Source organism: Perca flavescens, chromosome 4 (genome assembly GCF_004354835.1).
Source record: "Perca flavescens isolate YP-PL-M2 chromosome 4, PFLA_1.0, whole genome shotgun sequence".
Taxonomy (NCBI): domain Eukaryota; kingdom Metazoa; phylum Chordata; class Actinopteri; order Perciformes; family Percidae; genus Perca; species Perca flavescens.
The window spans coordinates 34,546,720-34,566,973 of NC_041334.1; the positions used below are offsets into that span (position 1 = coordinate 34,546,720).

General features: G+C 41.3%; 1 protein-coding gene across 2 annotated transcripts in view; it reads left to right on the forward strand.

Annotated features, from left to right (window-relative positions):
• The window catches only part of ndrg3a (ndrg family member 3a), a 39,027-nt gene extending 18,773 nt beyond the window's left edge, over positions 1-20,254 (forward strand). The window contains exons 1-14 of one of the 2 annotated variants that reach the window (XM_028575702.1): positions 5,181-5,577; positions 9,856-9,961; positions 10,220-10,340; positions 10,604-10,666; positions 10,761-10,821; positions 11,691-11,777; positions 15,122-15,178; positions 16,313-16,416; positions 16,729-16,794; positions 16,881-16,932; positions 17,036-17,083; positions 17,184-17,219; positions 17,302-17,353; positions 19,178-20,254. In XM_028575702.1, coding sequence (XP_028431503.1) covers positions 5,527-5,577; positions 9,856-9,961; positions 10,220-10,340; positions 10,604-10,666; positions 10,761-10,821; positions 11,691-11,777; positions 15,122-15,178; positions 16,313-16,416; positions 16,729-16,794; positions 16,881-16,932; positions 17,036-17,083; positions 17,184-17,219; positions 17,302-17,353; positions 19,178-19,350 — 1,077 coding nt within the window. In that variant the 5' untranslated portion in view covers positions 5,181-5,526 and the 3' untranslated portion in view covers positions 19,351-20,254. Of the gene's footprint in view, positions 1-5,180; positions 5,578-9,855; positions 9,962-10,219; positions 10,341-10,603; positions 10,667-10,760; positions 10,822-11,690; positions 11,778-15,121; positions 15,179-16,312; positions 16,417-16,728; positions 16,795-16,880; positions 16,933-17,035; positions 17,084-17,183; positions 17,220-17,301; positions 17,354-19,177 lie in introns of those variants that run through there. The other variant, XM_028575701.1, reaches the window with a different exon arrangement.

Consider the following 20,254-nt stretch of genomic DNA (forward strand, 5'->3'; position numbering starts at 1 on the left):
ATGGGACATGGCCCTGTTCTCACCCCCCTACTGCTAAACTCATTTGTTTTCTTGCCCTACATTTTGAATGTTGTTCATCCAATTTTACCGCACACCACATACTGGTGTAATATAGAGATGTACCGATACCAGTATCGGTATCGGCTCCGATACTGCCTAAAACGCTGGTATCGGTATCGGGAAGTACTGGAGTTTATGCACCGATCCGATACCACGTAATAAAGCCCTAAAGAAAATCTACGTTAAAGTAGTTTATTTATGTTCTTTTTCCGTTATAACTGACTGTCAAACTGGAGAATAAAAGAAAGTTCTGGGGCATTCATTGTTTGTGTTTGTTCATGTTTCACAAAGAGTTTAACCTGAGCCAGACCGACAACAAAGATAGAAATCATATCACATCCATACAGGGATAGTAGTATACAGCTGTTAAAACATAATGAAATATATGACACTCTGGTATCGGATCGGTACTCAGTATCGGCCGATACGCAAGTTCAGGTATCGGAATCGGTATCGGGAAGCAAAAAAGTGGTATCGGGCCATCTCTAGTGAAATATAGGATTTTTTGGGGGATAGTCAGCGGTGGTGTATATAATGTAAATATAGATATTAGATGTTAATCTGTAGAGGTCCCAGTAATATTTTTTTTTTGTGTAGCATATCACATGACATGGTAAAGACACGTTTGAGATAAAATGACTGCTTTTCAATGTAATCAAGCTATTTTCAACAAGTTATTGTTCTGGATTACTCATAAAGAAAAATAAAAATTATTTGTTACATATAATTGTACAGAACAATGTAGTGAAATTCAATCTCTGCATTGAACTCATCCTTAGCATTAGGAGCTGTGGACACCCACATAGCGTCAGGGGAGCAACTTGTAGTTCAGTTCAGTGTCTTGCTTAAGGACACTTTGACATGTGGCCAGAGGAGGCCGTGATCGAACCACCAATCTTGTGGTTGAGGACCAACCCTCTCTACCTCTGATCCACAGACTGAAAAACATAATAATAATAATTATTATTATTATTATTATAATTATTATTATTATTATTATTCATGCTTTAGGAAAATTACAATGTTGCGGTTCAAAACACTGGCTCTAGAGATCTCTACATAGTATACTTTCTTATTAAACATTAGGAAGAGATTCACAAGTGCATTGATTTCATTCATCTTTTAGTAGTTTTCCTCCGCTTATGTCTTGCACAGTAAGATTGTGTGATTGTTTCTGTGTTACAGAAACTGTGCTTGCATTTTCACAGTAAGCATTTCAACCAAAGTCGAGTATTTTTATGTGATAATGTAAGAATAATTATCATTGAAGTAAAAAGGGGTATTGGCCTTGAGCAGGCACTGTTCCAGATCCCTTGCTTTGATGTTTTCTTCGCATGGGGAATGGGATTACCAGCCCGCCGCCTCTGTGCTACAGTATGTAATTAGATTTTTCTTGCAAAGTGTCTCTTGCTTGAGGAGTGCTGTGTTTCATCAGCACCATGGCTGCAAAGGGTTAAATCTTTTATCCCTCTCACTTTCTGCAGTCATGGCTGCTTCCAGCATCCCACCAGAGCTAAATATAGCTGCTGCAGGCATGGGAGGAGAGTAAAACATGTTAGCTGGAGCAGACATGCTACATGCTCCATTCCTGTCTGCTTTGTCACTAATACATTACCATTCATAAAATGCTGCACTCCCTCAGCTGCTCATATTTTCAATGTCATATTTCTTTCAACTTATCCTCTTGTGTAAAGTTGAGGTCCTGCAGTTGTACTTTAGAGAAAGACGAGACCAGATTTTGTCCCAGTGGTATTGAGGCAGACTTGAGTTGATTTGACCTTATTTCCATGGCAGCCATTTTGACCTCACCGAGTCCCATCAGGAGTCCAAAGGAATTATTAACAAAAGCTTTAAACTGATGATTCTTTGAACACTATTTGGAAGTGTATACAGTATATAAATAATGTTACTTTAACACTTAAGTGAAAACTTGATGGATATTATAGTTTTAATGGAAGACATTTTGACATGTCACAGCAGGAAAAGCACATGTGTAAATAACATTAATAATGACTGAATAAGGGTCCTCTTATTATGACAACTCGATATGCGAAAAAGGCCTGTTGTCAAATTAGCTTGAAGTATTGGGAAAAACTCGACCATGTAAATGAGTTTAAGGACAACAGGCAGATATAATTGTTTTTAAACCAATACTATTTTGTGTTCACACAAATGAAAATGTATATTTCTGTTTTACAAGCCATACTAGCGGAAACTCTGAGCATAGGAGAGTTAGCTAGCTTACTGCTAGTAAATATTGAGCAAATAGCCACAATATCTAGGATAAATCGTGGTAGCGAGCTATATTATACCAAAAATATTTGCCACATTCAAATATATTTTTCAACTGTGGCTGTAATTCTTCTCAGTGGGAAATATATGACGGTAGATATGTATTGCTAATTTAATCTTGTGCAATTTTGTTTGCAAGTGTAGGAAAATACTTGGCTTGTTGGTTAGAGATGAACTGATATGAGCTCAAATGTAATGTTAAAAAAAAAATCAAAAGGTCTGTTGTTGAAATAAGGTATGTATTTTTATTGGACCTCACTACCACGGTCACACAGTTGAGTAATACAAGAACAACCAGAGCCCACACGGCATTAGCGGCAGACTTGTCTGTCTGTGTGTGGGGGAGGAGTCCTCACCTCTACACCATCACTCTGAACAATGATGTGACATTCCAGCTGCTAGAGGACAAAGCCAGCTACTCTCCCTGTTGACTACTGCTAAGGCTCCTACCACAGGCAGTCCATCGGTACTGCAACAGTCAAAGAGTCAAACCCCACTGCACCTGCATGAGGAGGGTGGCGTTGATGGTGGTGAGGTGGGGTCAGAGAGGAGAACCTAGAGGGTGTGGTGCTGCAGTCTTGTGCCCCTTAAGATGTCCTGCTTACACCACTGAGAAGCAAGGAGGGGAGGAAGGTGTGAGTCAGCCTCCTCCACCCATGGGACCTGCTGTGTTTTAAAGTGCATACTTGAGAACACAGAGTTACCTCATGGAAATGGAAATGGCTGACTGTACAATTTAAAAATAGAACATCTTAGGGTTGATGGTGTTTGCCGTGGAGAGCAAAAAGTTCCAGGTGGTGTCCATGGAATTTGAATGCATGTGACGTTTTAGGTGATCGTCTCCAAAATGTTTTGCGAGCTTATAATTGTCATGATTAGATTATTATTTTTTACATAAAGTGCATTGATAATATCCTATTAGTTTTCACATTTCGTGGTTGTGTTAAGTTTTGATACCGTTTCTCGTCTTGACTTGTACCATTCCAAGCACGATGAGAAGAAGCTGTCTACTTTGTTCTTCAGACGAAGGGCTGCGGAGTCATGTCTTTGGCTTTTTAAAATCCTCACTGTCTCATTAAGCTCAATAGAGGGCGCCATAAGCCTGTCCATTGTGTGTCTGGAGGGCTATGTTTTGTGTGATGTGTTTTTAGTCCGCTGGGCTTTTCTTGTTGTTTATTTTTTTATTTTTATTTTTTTTTATATATAAATCTCCTAAAGGTAGGCTTAGGCATCACAGATATGTATGTGTATTGCACAGATGTTGCTCAGTCATCTTAGAAGAGGGTAAAATTGACCATCATGCGATATACCAGGTCATGTCATGTGGTGGACAGTTTAATACTAAATGTGCTTGGACATTTGGAAATCAAACCCTAGATTCTGGCAGGGTTAATGCAAAGCTCTACATTGAACTGAGCTACTCAGACCAGAGCGTCACGGTGTGCCTGTATGACTCCTCAGACTGCAGAGTCCTGCTGAGACGCACAATGACTCAGTTGATGACATAAAGAGGCACCTGCCCTGTCAAGGAAAGGGTAAACATGTTCAGTCACACACATCATCTCCAATCACATGTACACCATAATCTGGCATCACTTTATATGTACAATTAGTCATGTTCTCACCAAAATCTGGCTTGAATGACTGGAGATGGAACTAAACAGACTCATTACATTTTTTGCAAACCTTACAATGCAGGGGGGAAAAAATCTATGGAAATGTAGTGTTAGAGAGGCTACTCTCTTGTGGCATCATATTGTATAGATCATATTAGGTGTATTTTTGATACTTACTTTAGTGGTCTAGTCTGTATGTAAAGTGACTATTTCTCGAAATGTACATACACTACATGCGTGTCAGTGGCACCCTCTGTGGGTTAGGACAGGAACGATTTAGAGGATAAACAGCCGGTTGCAACCCAACGTGCTGCTACAATGACTAACCAGTGAAATGCCCCTGGACTTTGTAGTCCCACCCACTCTGTGCTGTTCACACGAGTGCCATTGGCTGCACAGAGCAGCCTATCTCAAACAAAGGCATGACAACCTGCACTGCCAGCAGTTGTGCAGATGACATAGGAGAGTAGAAAAGGAGGGATCAATCAACTATGTGGATCAAATGATTCAGAGGCAGGTTTAGAGAAAACAGATCCTCTCATGTAGGGTTGTGAACGTTGAATAAAAATAGTAACTCATTGTGGGTTTATTTTCTGGTAAGCTTGGAACATAATGAGGTTTCTCTTTTGAATGTCAACACTGAAATAAACACTGGAGCTTTGCAAGAAGATTTACATGATAAAGTAGTGTTGCAGTATGTCAAACATTTTCAGCAAAGCTATCGTTGGTGTATGTCAGACTGATGCATTTTACGCTAGCCCTGCTGAGTGACTCTTGAAAACAGAAGTTATTAACAGGGTCTGGTCTATGGATATTCATGTTGATGTATTTCTTATTTGGATGCTAAGGTCACTTACAGTCTTTACCCTCAGCAAGGTGAAGCTAAAGTAAATCTGGAGACTATTGTTGCTAATTCTCTGCGATGAGCAGCCATTTTGCTGATGCAGAAAACCGCTCAGGGCGAGCTGTCAAAGTCAACCTCCTCTCTGCTCTCTTCACTTTATCAGTTTTACGGTGTGACGTCAGCAGCCTGCCCGTTTTCCAGGACTGCCTCTGCATCCTTTGCACCCCATCACCCCTCTGCCTCCCGCTCTCCCCCCCTTTTCTCTTCTCTCCTTTAAGCCCCACCCTCTCCCCCTACCCACCTGACCCTCTGCAATCCAATTAGACGCACCGATGGCTGAATGTACGGACGCGCTGTGACTACCAAGCACAAACTGCAGTCTCACTCTCCTCCCCCTCTGTCTCTTTTCCTGCTCTCTTTCCTACCTCTTGTCTCTGTCTCTCTCTCTCGTTCTCTCTGCATCTTATCTACTCCCCTTCTGCTTCCATTCAGATTATTTACCCATCTCCTCCTTACTCCCTCTGCTGTGTCTTTCTCCTCCCTCTCTTCTTCATCTTTCCTGTCGCTGCTGCTCTAGCCACTTCTCCCTACATCCCTCCCTTCCTACCAACGCTCCCGCCCTCCTCCTCCTCCTCCTCCTCTGGGAGATTTTCAAAGCTGCCCAGCACACACTTGCACATAGCATAACACACTCCTCTCCTGCGTGGGAAAAACATGTCAGCTATTCTGGACCTGGACCAGATTGCATGCTCTGGGAATGGAGTGGTGAGTGACAAATGTATCTTGCCTGCCTTGACACACCTGGCTGGGTTCTTGCAGCAGGAGGTTCTGGTTAAGATTAGGGGGGAGGTTGTTGTGCAGTTTCCTCAAAGAAGGTGACAGCAACTGGCTCTAAGAAGGAAAAGCTGGTGGGAGTCTTTCTTGGCTTGCTTGTCACCACCTTCAGCAGACTGCTAAGACTTTGGGCTTTTTCTTTCTAGGCAGCTGCTAGTGTGGGGTGAACATTTGTTCATTGTGTGTATATGTTTTTGCTCCTGCAGGTCACACGGTACCCTTGTGTGCAGTCTGCACAGCCTAAACATGCTGAGGGGGCAGTGGTGCATTTTAATATGATATGAAAGATGCATGTGTGTCGTGCTCAAGTGTCTCTGAATCTGCAGATGCCCAGAAAATGTGTACGTGCCTGTCAGTATGTGGTAGTCCATCAGTAGGGTTGTTGGTATTTGTGTGTTTTAGGGGCCATTTTTGTGTTTATCTATAACTGCAGGAATGCGTGTTTTGCCCGTGAACGGTTGAAGATGGTGTTCCTTATTCTTTTATCAATGAAAACAAGCAGGGAGGTCACTCACCCCACCACTCACTGTAGAAACAACACATGAAAACCACTGTAGCGGCTCCTTCTCTCCCCTGCAGAGACTTTGATTTTGTAGTTTCAACCCACTGCTTCGATGACACACGTGTGTGCTGCAGGTGGGGAGGGCTGTTTGTGTCAAAGGAGAGCAGGGTGGCATGTACCTGGTATGATCCCACTGGAAAACATGCATAGGAGACATGGATGTGTGTGTCTGTATGCATATGTACTTGTGTGTACATTAAATTCATTTGCGGGCTGCTTGGTGTTTCTTGCCATGTAATGCTGTTCTCAGGGGTGATTGGTGACGTTCCTGGCAGGGCGTGGAAAACAGGAAGGAGGGGGAGGAGGGATTGACAAGAGAGGGATTGCGGGAAGAGGAATAACATGACATACTGCTCTCCTTTTTTCATCTCCCTCACCCTCCTTGTTCTGGTACCAAAGCCCAAGAGCCCAAGTGTTTGCCCCGGGCAACCTCCAGAAGCCCCTCTCCTCAAAGCACAAACCCCTACTCAGTATTCCTATCTCACCTACTACCCCCCAAACACCCACACACACTTATTGTCCAACTACTAGCCACTATGAATGTTGCAGCTCTCTCCCATCTTTTTTTCTCCCTCTAGCTGTCCAGGCTAGCAGCCCCACCCCATGTCTGTTTTCTTGGTGTGTGTGTGTGTGTGTGTGTGTGTGTGTGTGTGTGTGTGTGTGTGTGTGTGTGTGTGTGTGTAAATGGTGAGAGACAGTACTCCCAGATCAATACAGCTTTTAAACTATGCCAAGAGCTAAATAGATGGATAAAAGACCCTTTCCTTCACTCCCTTTCCACAGCCCTTTTGTCCATGATTCTCAACCCTTGTTTGTGCCAGGACATGGCCTGAAAGGCACAACAATTAAAGCAATGCGCCTCTTCTGTTTTAAGGCACACCCTTCTGTTAGTCATACAGGACTCACCCTCTCTCTTTCCTCCTGTCTCTGTACCTCTGTCCCTACTTGCTTTCACGCTCTATTTCCTCCCATCCACTTCCAGACTCTCTATCTCTCTCATCTTCCTCTCTATTTCCCCCCCTATGTTCCCATCCCCTTTATCATTTCCTATCACTGGTACGGCATAAATGCCCGCTTTCTCTGGTCCATGTACAGTACATGCACATGACCGAAGGCAGGCATTAGCACAAGTGTTTGCCTTGTTTCTTAGGGCAAAGTCTCTCTTTCTGCACTGAGTGTCCTTGACTCTGTCCTTGTGTTAAAAACAAAATTCTGCAGCAAAGACTTTTCTCTTCATCTATAACAGGTTGTTCTGTTGTATCTGTGGAAAGGCCTCCAATAAGCGCAAGGTCTACTGTCAGCAGGAGAGTTTCTTCATGGTTTATTCCATCTCAGCTTGAGAGGTTATATTCAGTAACAGTAGACTGCACACCATTAAAAAAAAAAAAAAAAAAAAAAAAAAAGAAGCAACCCTTGCTGACTGTGTGCTACATAGTTTTCATGTTTTGTGTGACAGGCTAATCTCTGTACCAACACCCACACAAATGAAGCTATCTAATTCCGTTGCGAGTATTTTTCCTTTTGGGTTACTGTGTCCAGTACAGATTGCAGATGTAAATTACTGCAGCCTTGTCCTTGAGAATGTACCTCCATCTCTTCTGAAGAGATTGTGACACATATCCATCAGACAGCCTGCAGTGGGAACCAAGGAGGGGAAACAGTTAGAGTCACAACCCCTCTGTGTCAGTCATCCATAACCCGTGTCTGTCGTCCGCACAGGCCCGCTCTCTTTATTGATGACCAGTGGGCCTTGAGCCCAGGCGAGTGCTGAGCGCCCCACCCAGCACACATGCACGTAGTTACGTCATGCACAGCCTTGTATACAGCATCAACGCATACTGACCTTGGGAGGTGTGTGTGTTTGTGATGCTTTGATTCTGAGGGAATTCTGGAAACTGGCATTGTCACTTCCTGTATTTTATCACACTTCCCGTTATGTCACTTCCTACACTCTTTCTGAGTCTCATAAACATTCATTAGAGCCTCTGATTGTTTTTGCCGTGTCATCTTTTAACTAATTCCCCCGATTTATGTTAATCACTTTTTTTTTGTAGCAGCACTGTGAAGTACTGACGTGTAGCTTCCTCACGCTCCATAGAGAAAAATATTCAAAAGAACACGATGGAGAGAATGAAGCTGGTGTGAGCTCTTTGAATTTTGATGAGTTTTTCTCCAAAGAGTATCATACTTGTGAAATCGGTGTGAGTTTCAGACACTCGGATAAAAAGACTATTATACCGGATGAAAAGACAGTTTCCCAGGCAGCTCATTCTGTGCTTTGTTTGTCCAAGGGTACAAGGAATGTTTGGTGGAAAAGAGGTGCATGCTTTGGATCCTCAATCTGAGATAGAAACCCTAAATGTTGTGTTGTGGTTATCGGGTGTTTTTCTAGGAAATATGTGTCTCCTGTGTCGGAGTTTTGTGAATAAAGTCCTCACTTCTGTGTTCCAGCTTTGTTCAAGCATTGTTGTAGATTTAACCGTTGTCCCTTTTTCACATGTGCCTACTTTATCAGTCATTATGGCAAAAAATTGCTAAATTTTGCTGAAATAGTTCCAAGTCTGTCTTTTCTGGGAATCCATTACCTCCTGCTTTGTGATTAGCTCAGATAACGTTCATGCAAAGAAAACGAGCCCAAACAATATAATTAATATTCCACTGCTTAAAATCATAAAACTGATTTATTATCAAACAATCTTATGAATGAAACCATGCTTAACTGATTTTATGCCTCTAATAATATTGTCTGTGTAGCCACAGCCTGATGTACTGCATCTTATCTCCATACCATAGAACTCCATTAATGTCCAAAATGTATTAAAAACACTTGAAGCGCTGTATCATTGCATTGGAGTTCATTCTGCCATTAAAATGAACATGGACAGTGTTTATTTTGGGGCCACTCTGTGACTGCAGTAGGGCTGGGTGATAATTTCAGTATTTTTCCATTTTATTAAGAACTTTAGTGCAAAATTAACCTCTTGAGCAACTAGGGGTTAAGTGTCTTGCTCAGGGACACATTGGTTGATGTATCGCAGTGGGAATTGAACCCCAATCTCCCACACCAAAGGCATGTGTCATATCCACTGCGCCATCACCACCCTTAATTCAATATCTCGTCAAATACATTTTTCTATTAAAGCCATGTAGGGGAGTTAATTCATAGCTTTTCAAGCTTCAAAAACAAAACATTCTGCAGTGCTCTAATACTAAATAAATTGGATACATAAAACTACAGCACTGAGCACATGGCACTTCCTTAATGTGCAAAACATACCAGAATATGTAAATGTTGTTAGGCCTCCATTAAATTGTAAACAGAAATAATCGATTTTGAGCCAATTATCGATGCAGCATCATCCATGTCCACGATTCGATGCATTGATTATTTGATTCATTTCAAGACCTCTACTTATTAGCTAGGTAATGAAGGAATATGTCATCCAAATGGCTCTTTTATGTGTTTTTGATCATTTTTTAGAGGATACTGGAGTTCTGGAGCACAAGCTTTATCAGGCTTTAGCTACAAAGACAGAACTGTCAAATTAAAGTAGTGAAATATTAGGTCTTGTGTGCAAGCCTTTTCTCTTCACACACACACCATGTATTTTTCCATCCGTCTTGGAACGTACTCTCTTCTTCTGCAGGAGCATGACATTGAGACTCCCCATGGCGTTCTCCATGTGACAATGAGAGGTGTTCCCAAGGGCAACAGACCCGTCATCCTCACCTATCATGACATTGGCCTCAACCGTGAGTCAGCCAAAAATATACTCATTGATACACAATGTCCTGGATGTGATGAATCTTTTGTTTTAGCCTCTGCACCTGACATTCACATACATAAATACATACACATATATATATATATATATATATATATATATATATATATATATATATATATATATATATATATATATATATATATATATATATATACACACACCAGGGTTTAAACTCCTGAACTCTCACACTCGGAGTGCGTGCCCTCTGTTTGCACCTTTCTAGACAAGTCATGCTTCAACACCCTCTTCAACTATGAGGACATGCAGGAGATCACGCAGCACTTTGCAGTGGTTCACGTGGACGCGCCTGGCCAGCAGGAAGGTGCACCTCCCTTCCCCACCGGGTGGGTGTCAGACTGGTTTTACATGTACTGATAAATGGGAAAATATTTTCACTGCTGATGTAAGAGCCGCAATCAATCAATCCTTTAGTTAAAATGTAAGGTGAGCTGGTAGTTCATTTGCTAATGGAGCACATTCATTGTTTGACCTATTAGTCAAGAGTGCTGAGAATTTAAATTTATGATGAACTCAGTTTTTCACATTAATTCAAACATGAGGAAATGACCCCGTATTTACTACTCGTATGCTTTTCATCTGTCTCTAGTTATCGCTACCCAACCATGGATGAGTTGGCTGAAATGCTGCCCTCTGTGATGACTCAGCTCAAGTGAGTGGCCCCCGTGTTAATAGTTGATCAATGGTAATGTGCATAAATTGACTATTCATCTTCAGTCCCACAGTAACCTGTGTTTTCTCTGCAGGGTCAACAGTGTGATCGGCATCGGCGTGGGAGCTGGAGCGTACATCCTCACCCGCTTCGCAGTGAGTCCCAATCAGGAGCACAGCGTCTACACTTTCACCCGCTTTATTTGTTTGTGCTCCTCTCCGTTTTGCCTGTGATAATTGAAGGTTTTCAGGCCACACAGCTTTCTACCTTGCACATTGAAGCCTCCCATCAAGCCCACACAGGGCATCAGGTTTCTCCACAGTCTGCTGCATACGCTGCCATTCCTCAATTGATGAATCACCTTGGTGATTCTCTCCTTTTCAGTTGCTTACGTCTAGTTTCCGCATTCAGCTAAAATAACTGAATGTGTACAATAGAGCAGAAATAGCTTGAAGTGACATAGAGGAGTAAAGAAGCACTGGAAGTTGAATAATGGCAAGAGAGGATGGTGGTCATAGGTAAAAAGGGAAGGTGTAGGGATTAGTAGTCGTACCACCAAGCTCTCCATGGAGAGTCTGCTCTTGTTTCAAATTAACGAAGACATTTGCTCTAACCTGCTTGGAACAAAATTGTGTTTACCCTTGATAGATTTATAGCAGCTCTTGCTGCATTGCATTTGCATGATGTTGAAAGCCGCATCTGCAGTAATCCCTCAGCATTGGGCGAGATGGATCTTAGAATTCCCAGACATCCTGTTTCTGTCTTCAGGCAATTCCAAAACTGCATCCCTTAAGAAGCCCCGGATTCCATCTTCAATGTTTCATATCTTCATTTAAACAAACAGACATGCTTCCCTTTTTCTTATCACTTTAGAGAACAATGCAGTGGCCTTATCTTGTATCTGCACTGTTGAGGGAATGCACAAAACCATGCATAATGCAAGATAACACCCATGTAGGACTATTTTATTGGTAAAAATGTAATACTTTTAAGTTTGCTCTGACATGTGTCCTTCCCTTTCCAGCTGAACAACCCCACCCTGGTGGAGGGGCTGGTTCTGATCAATGTCGACCCATGTGCTGAAGGCTGGATTGACTGGGCGGCTTCAAAGGTCAGTATTCCCACTGCAGCATGAAGCTAGTCCTCAGTCACTCTGCAACATAGAGCTATTACTTAAATAATTAACCAGCCAGTTCAGTTTCCAGCCAATCGTTAGGTTGTTATTAATGAATGCATTTTGGAGTTCAACCACTTTCCTTTATGCTCTCTACCCTGATCATACTATTTTAAGATAACTCTTTTATGTTATTTATGCCTAGCATTTTATTCTAGTCTACTCTATATTTTGTAAGGTTCACTTTACTATATGATGCAAGAACTAAATAAGATTAGTTTTGGAATTGTGGATGCTGACACCAAGCCATTGTTATTACCCACAATACTTGATAACACATTTTTATGAATAGCATATTGTTTTAAAGAGACTTAAAAAAGATAAGCGTAAGATGTATAAGTGTTGGATTAATGGTATTAAAAACAGAGGCAGGGACTTTAATCCTGTGTTAATTAGATTAAACCTGCAGTTTTTGGGTTAAGGGCACTCAAAAATTAATCAAAACTAAGCTTCAGATTTTTCCTGGACAGACTTGTCAAAAAAAAGCACTACTAGTGTTCATTCATTTGGATTGGTTTCATTTTGAGTGAAATAATTTGCTTTATGTGTAAGACACAATGGGTCACAATACTGAAGCGTACTACTATACTTCAATACTGTGAACAGTACTTTGCTGTGTGTGGTATACAAGATTGTTGGGGGAGAACATTCTTTGCCGCGTTAGTGTTACACACAGTCACTGAACCAGGGGGAGCTTGATATGACCTTTGTCCCATATAGATTCAAATCAACCCACTTCATTTGTTCTCATGTTATTCTTTGGCTCAACCAACCCAAATGTATAAATGATAATGATAGAGAGGAGACCTTTTTTTATTTTTTTATTTAAAGATTGTTTTCAGCATGTTGTCTTTATTGACAGTAGTGATGGAGAAAGAGACCGAGGGTTATGACTTGTGACCAAGGTTATTATAGTTTTGCATTTTTCATTATTTTTAACTTTGACTTTTTGTTTTCAAATTCAGTTTTGTTTGAATTAGTTTTTAAAGCGGGTTTGCTAGTTAAGTTTAGTTTTAATTTTTTGAAAATGCTTAGTTTTAGTTTAGTATTTATTAGTTTTAGTCTTAGTTTTATTTATTTATTTTGTAATATGGGTTACTTGTCAGGGCCAAGATTCAAAAAGGTCAGAAAAAGTATTGTGTAATAATAACTCAACAAAAACATCATACAATTTTAGAAATATGTATTTACAATGTATTCAACAATAACACCAGTACATACAGTTAGAGCTGGGCAATATCGATATTATATCGATATTGTGATATGAGACTAGATAGCGTCTTAGATTTTGGATATTGTAATATCATAATATGGCATAAGTGTCTTTTCCTGGTTTTAAAGGCTGCATTACAGTAAAGTGATGTCATTTTCTGAACTTACCAGACAGTTGTAACTGTTCTATTATTTGCCTTTACCCACTTAGTCATTATATCCACATTACTGATGATTATTTATCAAAAATCTCATTGTGTAAATATTTTGTGAAAGCACCAATAGTCAACACTACATATCGTTGTAGTATTGATATCAAGGTATTTGGTCAAAAGTATCATGATATTTGATTTTCTCCATATCGCCCAGCCCTACATACAATGTACATATGATGAGCACAAATATGTAAACAGTCTACACAAGACGCAGCAGTAAGTGCAAAATGTGTAAGTGATGTGTTCCAGGAAAAAACCTAAATAGCCAACAGACTAAAGAAGACAGACAGGTGTTTTGACCTTTGGTTCGAGTAAAGTGGCGAACTTTTCGACGCCAATCAACTCACATAGTTGTGTAGACATCCCAGTATCAACACACACATTAACCCACGCTTCCTCCCGCTTGTGGTGTTCATGCGTATTTACTGACCAGCAGCTATCGGGTCACCGGTGAAAGTACGCCTGTAGTGTTCTCTGTCCTGCGGTTGTCTCCGTCATGCTGCCTGGCCCTGTACCCATACATCCATGCCCTGTACCCCCATACATCCATGCCCTGTACCCATACATCCATGCCCTGTACCCCCATACATCCATGCCCTGTACCCATACATCCATGACCTGTACCCCCATACATCCATGACCTGTACCCCCATACATCCATGCCCTGTACCCATACATCCATGCCCTGTACCCCCATACATCCATGCCCTGTACCCCCATACATCCATGCCCTGTACCCCCATACATCCATGACCTGTACCCCCATACATCCATGCCCTGTACCCATACATCCATGACCTGTACCCATACATCCATGACCTGTACCCCCATACATCCATGCCCTGTACCCATACATCCATGTCCTGTACCCATACATCCATGTCCTGTACCCCCATACATCCATGCCCTGTACCAGGGTTAGCTTCTGTTTCGGGGAAAGGGGCTTTACTTTCTCCTTTACCTCGTTTAAGGTAAGCTAGTATAGCCTCCTTGTGCGCGCTTCTCAAATGTACTTTCAAATTCGTGGGATTTTTCCCTTTAATACATTTTTTACCACATATTTTACAACCTTCCACTGCGAGGCACTTGCTGTTATCTCACACAGACATAATCAAATAGGTCTCTGCCGCTTTCTTCCGACTTTCGGTACCACCATGAGGCGAGGGGCACGGACTATGTTGTGTTCAATTTGACGTGGAATGTCTGAATTACTGGGTTCCCAGTCGGAGACTATATATATGTCTATGGCATAGACTGTGTGTCTGTCTGTCTGTCTGTCTGACAGGTCTATGGTCGGAAATTTCAACTCTGAAAGATTATAAAGTTATTTGCTCTATAAAATGTTATTTGCTCTATGAAAGACATTGACAAAGACGAAAACTAAGGACATTTATTCGATTATTTTAGTTTTAGTTAGTTTTGCAAACAGACATTACAGTTTTAGTTAGTTTTTTTTGTAATGCCTCGTTTTTATTTTGATTTCAGATTACGACGATGTTTTTTCCCTCCTAGTTTTCGTTATTTTGTTCGTTTTCGTTAACAATTATAACCTTGTTTGCGACAAAGCTGGCCTGAATCGAACCAGGAAGGTTTTCTTGATAATGGTATGCACCACAACTACTAGGTCACCAGGATGCCCCATCCTTCACAATTTCTAATATTTAAATTTGGCTTCTCCGTGTATTTGCTTCCTTTTTATAAATTTCAAAATCAAACTAAATTAATTCTGTCAGTGCATACACTTCATGTAGACACAGGCATGGCTATATAGCCATAACCATAAGGTTCCTACCAAAAAAAAAAAGTCAGCGCTTGTCTCTGTCTTAACTGGATCTGTCTTCCTCTCATGTGCAGCTGTCTGGATGGACCAGTAATTTGGTGGATGTCATCATGGCTCACCACTTCAGCACCGTGAGTTTCTCTTGCAGTACATTACTCACCATGTGTGTTGTTCTTTTTAGTGTTGTTGAACTTTTTCATTAACAATGTGAAACACTTACTGAACCTCGGGAGGCTTTTCTTGATTTCCCTTGATACCTTTACCTCATCTCGCTCTTATAAAAGACATTTACTAATTATTCTATTTCTGTCCCCCTGGATATATAAACTGGTAAATTACAGACTCAGGGATGAATTCACAAAGAATGGATTGCGGCCGCTGATAGCACCATGAATTGCGCATCACTTTCAACTGCTATCTGCCCCTTGTTCTCATGGTCCGATTCGCAAAAGATATTGCCCTTATAATATTACAGTGCAAACATGCCCATAAAGCTTTGCAGTTGAGTGCAATTTGCCCTCTTTCTGATTGTGATGTGGCAAAGTATACATGTTTCCTTTTGTGCAAAGAACACAGAAGGCAAAACAATGGCAGAGAGAAAAAGAAAAGTGACATTGTCAGACTGCGAGCTACAGGTCCTGACTGACGAGGTGCAGAGGCATTCCTCAAAACTTCGGTCAAGGAATTTAAACGTGACAGAGAGAAACTACATCTGTCAGTGCTGTTGGGGTTGTCAGCACACCTTCAAATTGTAAAAGAAGATGGCATGATTTGAAGTGAAGGGCACCCCTTTATAAATGCACTTCAGTTGCCACCAACTCTGAAGACGCTAATAATTTCACCGTAACCGTGTGTGGATATTAGCGCTGATTGTTGTGAATTGGACTGTTTTTGCATTGAGGCTCATTTGTATAGCAGGGGGCCAGTGTTGCACCAAATGTATGCATATTACCTAATTTAAATACATGCAAATACCTCAGGGGCATTTCACCCTTCGCGGGTGCTTTTGAGAATTTCACGGTTTCTTTTAGTCTTATTTTTGCAGGTGTAGCTGATGTAAACTGCACGCAATCCTCATGTGAATTAAGCAATAATATAAACGCGGTGCTAAAGCTAAGCATACTGCGTATACAGATACACCAGCTTGTCTGGATGACTATTTCAAATTATCCCTGTCAATACATGCTGATTACATAAACTCTATAATGAGTCTACCTCTTATTTCATTTGAAGTCATTTGAGGCTTGTTTTACTCCGTTCAACAGGATGAGCTGACAGAGAACCAGGAGCTGATCCAGACCTACCGACTCCACATTGCCCAAGACATCAACCAGGACAACCTGGCCCTCTTTTGTGGCTCCTATCAATAGTATGTTGCAATACATTATTACACATTGTACACAAATGTTTTTCTAAGCAGTTTCTAGCATTTCCTCATTTATTGTGTCCTTAATCACATTTATGGGTATAGCCGAAGCATGTAAATTCTTAATCAGAACGTGCAGTAAGCCAGATGTGAATACATAGAAAGAAGCAATGCATCACACAATACAAAGAACAAGGGTGAGCTATTAAATCATGAGGTGCACCAAAACCAAATCAGGATTTCTGCAAAGTCACCTTACTTTTTAGCCAGATCACATTGTTCCAGATCTAATCGTAATTTGTCTCCCTGCACCAGCCGTCGGGACCTGGAGATTGAGAGGCCAATCGTAGGTCTGAATGAGGACACAGTTAACACACTGACGTAAGTTTTAAGACTAAGAAGACACAAATAAACTTCAGTTTCTCAGTGCACGGTTTTGAGAATATTTATGCCTAATGTTATTCCAGGTGCCCTGCGTTGCTGGTGGTTGGTGACACATCACCTGCTGTGGAGGCTGTGGTGAGTTACACTCCGTCATCTCAGTAACATAAGAAGTTTTGGGAAGCGTTTGCAAGGATGTTTATTTTTTAGCTCAGTAGTAATCTCTTATTTAATGTTTCAGGTGGAGTGCAATTCCAGGTTAAATCCAACCAAGACCACACTGCTAAAGGTGAAACTTTTTGTAATACATTTGTTGACGAATAAAATGTATGATATAATGTTTTTGACTATACAAAGAATTAATTAATGTGACTGATAATTTTCTCCAGATGGCTGATTGTGGAGGCTTGCCCCAAGTTGTGCAGGTTGGTTTTTCAGGTTTCAGGTTTGATTATTAAGCAATTTGTCTAAATGATCCTCTAACTTTGATCCTTTATCTGTTCGCAGCCAGGGAAACTTGCTGAGGCCTTCAAGTACTTTGTGCAGGGAATGGGCTACAGTAAGTAAACATGCTCACATGTCTTTTGCTACTTGTGGTTAGTCAGTAAAAACCTCAAAATATAAAATGATACCGGTACAAACTAGTTGACTCTATATTGAATGTCCAAGAATTGTTTACAGGCTTACACCTTTTTGGGCTGACGTGTGTGGGTGAGGTTTGTCTGTGTTCTTCACAGACTTTCCTGTTGACGTGAGTGCAATGACACTCTTACTTAAACTAGGGTTGTTTTCACTGCAGTCTCCTATGAGCTGTTGCTAAACACCCCCACCAATGGGGTTTGGACTGTGGCCAGCAGTGCATGAAAAGACACAGTCTTTTGTCAGCCTGGTCACGGAGAGGCAGCCTGATGGGCTCTGTGGATGCTAACGCCCCACATCCCTCAGTAGGTGAGGTGTAAGTGCTCGAGATATGCTGAACAGTAATTCATTTCCTGTTCAGAGTGGGTGTTAAAAAATACCCCTTTTTTGAGTGGTGTGATTTTCTTTTCTATCCAGAACTGTTTAATGATGCAGTCTCTTTCTAGAGAGACTCAACGTGCATAATTAAACAGGCCTCCAGGTCATTCATCTGCAAAGAAAAACAAAAACTGTCAGACCATACTGACTTACAGTGCACCAACCAGACTCTATGGATGGATGAAATCAGGAAAGTAGGTTTGCTTGCTCTGGCCATACAGATGATGCCTTTCTGTGTGTATTTCCGTAATGCTAATTCTCTTTTGCTCTCTCCCGTTCCCAAAACCCTTCACCGTGGGAGGCACCCTCGGGGTGTAGCCAGTATGTCAGTGCCCCAGTGTTGCTTTAAAGGCCACATAGTCCCCCTGTTGAGTAAATGCCACTGCAGGATTAAAACTGATTAAAAAGAGTGTTTTCAAGCCGAGAAAGTGTAGAAAATTAATCTCAACACCCCAGCATGTTTCTGAAAGCTGCTTTTCCCTCATTAACGAATTGCCACAATGTGAAATGCAAAAGAGAGAGCCAAAAAGTACAGGAAATAAAGATTCTAGTTTGCACACATGCTATGATTTCTTACCTGTTGTTGATAGCAAACCGCTTTTTTTGTGCTCAATGACCACCAAGCTGCGACAGAGCCTCAGTTTGAATCAGAAATACACTGATGTGGGATGAAACAACGTAAGAGCTACCTTTTTTCAACATTTCTCCATTTCTCCTTCTTTCTTCCTTCTTGAATCATTGCTTACAGTTCCCTACGTTCTTCTCAGTCACCTCAGCAACGAATCAGGTACTGGGTTCTTGATCAGCTGCCCGACTAGTAGGCTTTGAACCCAATAGAACCCAATAGCCTCTTAACACTCCACAGTGGATGAATGACAATGTATGCAGAAATTCTCCAGAGAGCACGGTTTCATATTGGTATTCTACAGCAGCAACAGTGTGGTGGATACAGTCAGTATTATACACCGTGAGATCATTCTGCATACTTTGACACACATTCCTCTCCCTGTAAGAGTTCAGTTTGTCCTGTTAGCATGGATTCTGTCCTCAGTGTCCTATTTTGTTGCATGACCTGCTGGTGTTGCTTCCTCAGCCACTACAGTTGGATTGCAAATGCTGTTATGCTGTTGTATGGTTTTCAAGGTTGTTGTTTTTGTTTAGTTTTTTAACAGTGAACACACATGCAACCATTTTCTGTTCACTGTTTCTATTCATATTTCTTTTATTTGATTAGTCTCCATATTTGAGAATTATTTGCATGGTACGCACTTTTGTTGTTGTTGCATCTGGGTTAGTGTTCCCACACCGCGCTGAGTCTCCGTATTGTGCAAGTGGAACATCAACGCGTAACGTTTGTCTGTTTCAGTGCCGACATCAGGAATGACTCGCCTGGCTCGCTCACGCACCACCTCCTCTTCCAGCATCACGTCCATGGACAGCAGTCGCAGCCGCAACAACCTCAACAGCCTGCTGGAGGGCAGCGCCATGGGGGCCTTGGACAACCAGGCCGGACCCCAGACCATGGAAGTCTCCTGCTAAACCACACCCAACCCCCTGCACACTCCCATAGTAACTTATGTGCCCTCTCCCCCTCTCTTTCTCTCTCTCTCTCTCCCTCTTTCTGTCTCTCTCTCATCCCGCTCTAAGGCAACTCAATGCCAGGAGATTCGGTAATAAACTATGTGATTAGAAAAGAGGATGTAAGAAATATATTACCAGATGCATATTATTAAATATTGAATATTAAATACACCATCAAAGTCACATTCCTAGCAGAAACCATAACTACATTCAGATGTGTTGTGTGTTCAAATGGTCAAACCATATGATTGACTCAACTGTCCAACACCAACCCCTTGTATTTATTTTTTTCACATTGTCTTTCTTTTTAATTGTCTTTACAAACACTTGAGAAATCCTCCATGTGTTCAAAATAACTTTTTTTCATTGCACAGACCAACACTTTTACTATTTTAACTGGTCTTTCCTGTTGTGAACTCTAAACTTGTAGGATGCGTTGATTTTGAGTCGCTGTATCTCTGTGTAACCCAAATTTGCTGCGATGTGAGGCCGGAAAAAGTCACAAAGTATACAGAGGGATCACTAAACTTACTGTAGCTGCAGAACTAAAGGTAAAGTGATACATGGAAGAACCAATGCAGACTATAGCACATTGTCAGTAAAGTCATGTACCAGTGTGTCAACTCTGTCACTTCACATACATTTTTTTGGTATTGTTTTTGTGACTGATCTCATCTCTTTTTCTTTCTGCTTTGTGTTAATGTTTTTCTTCAGTTGAATAGATGTTTTAACAACCTTTTATCAAGTGGGTTCTGATGTGAAAAGTACAAGTCCCTTCAATAAGGGGCCCAGGGGTGCTTCTCACAGTCTGCTGATTCAACTCATTTATATTACTACTGAATAAAGCTACAACACGACAACA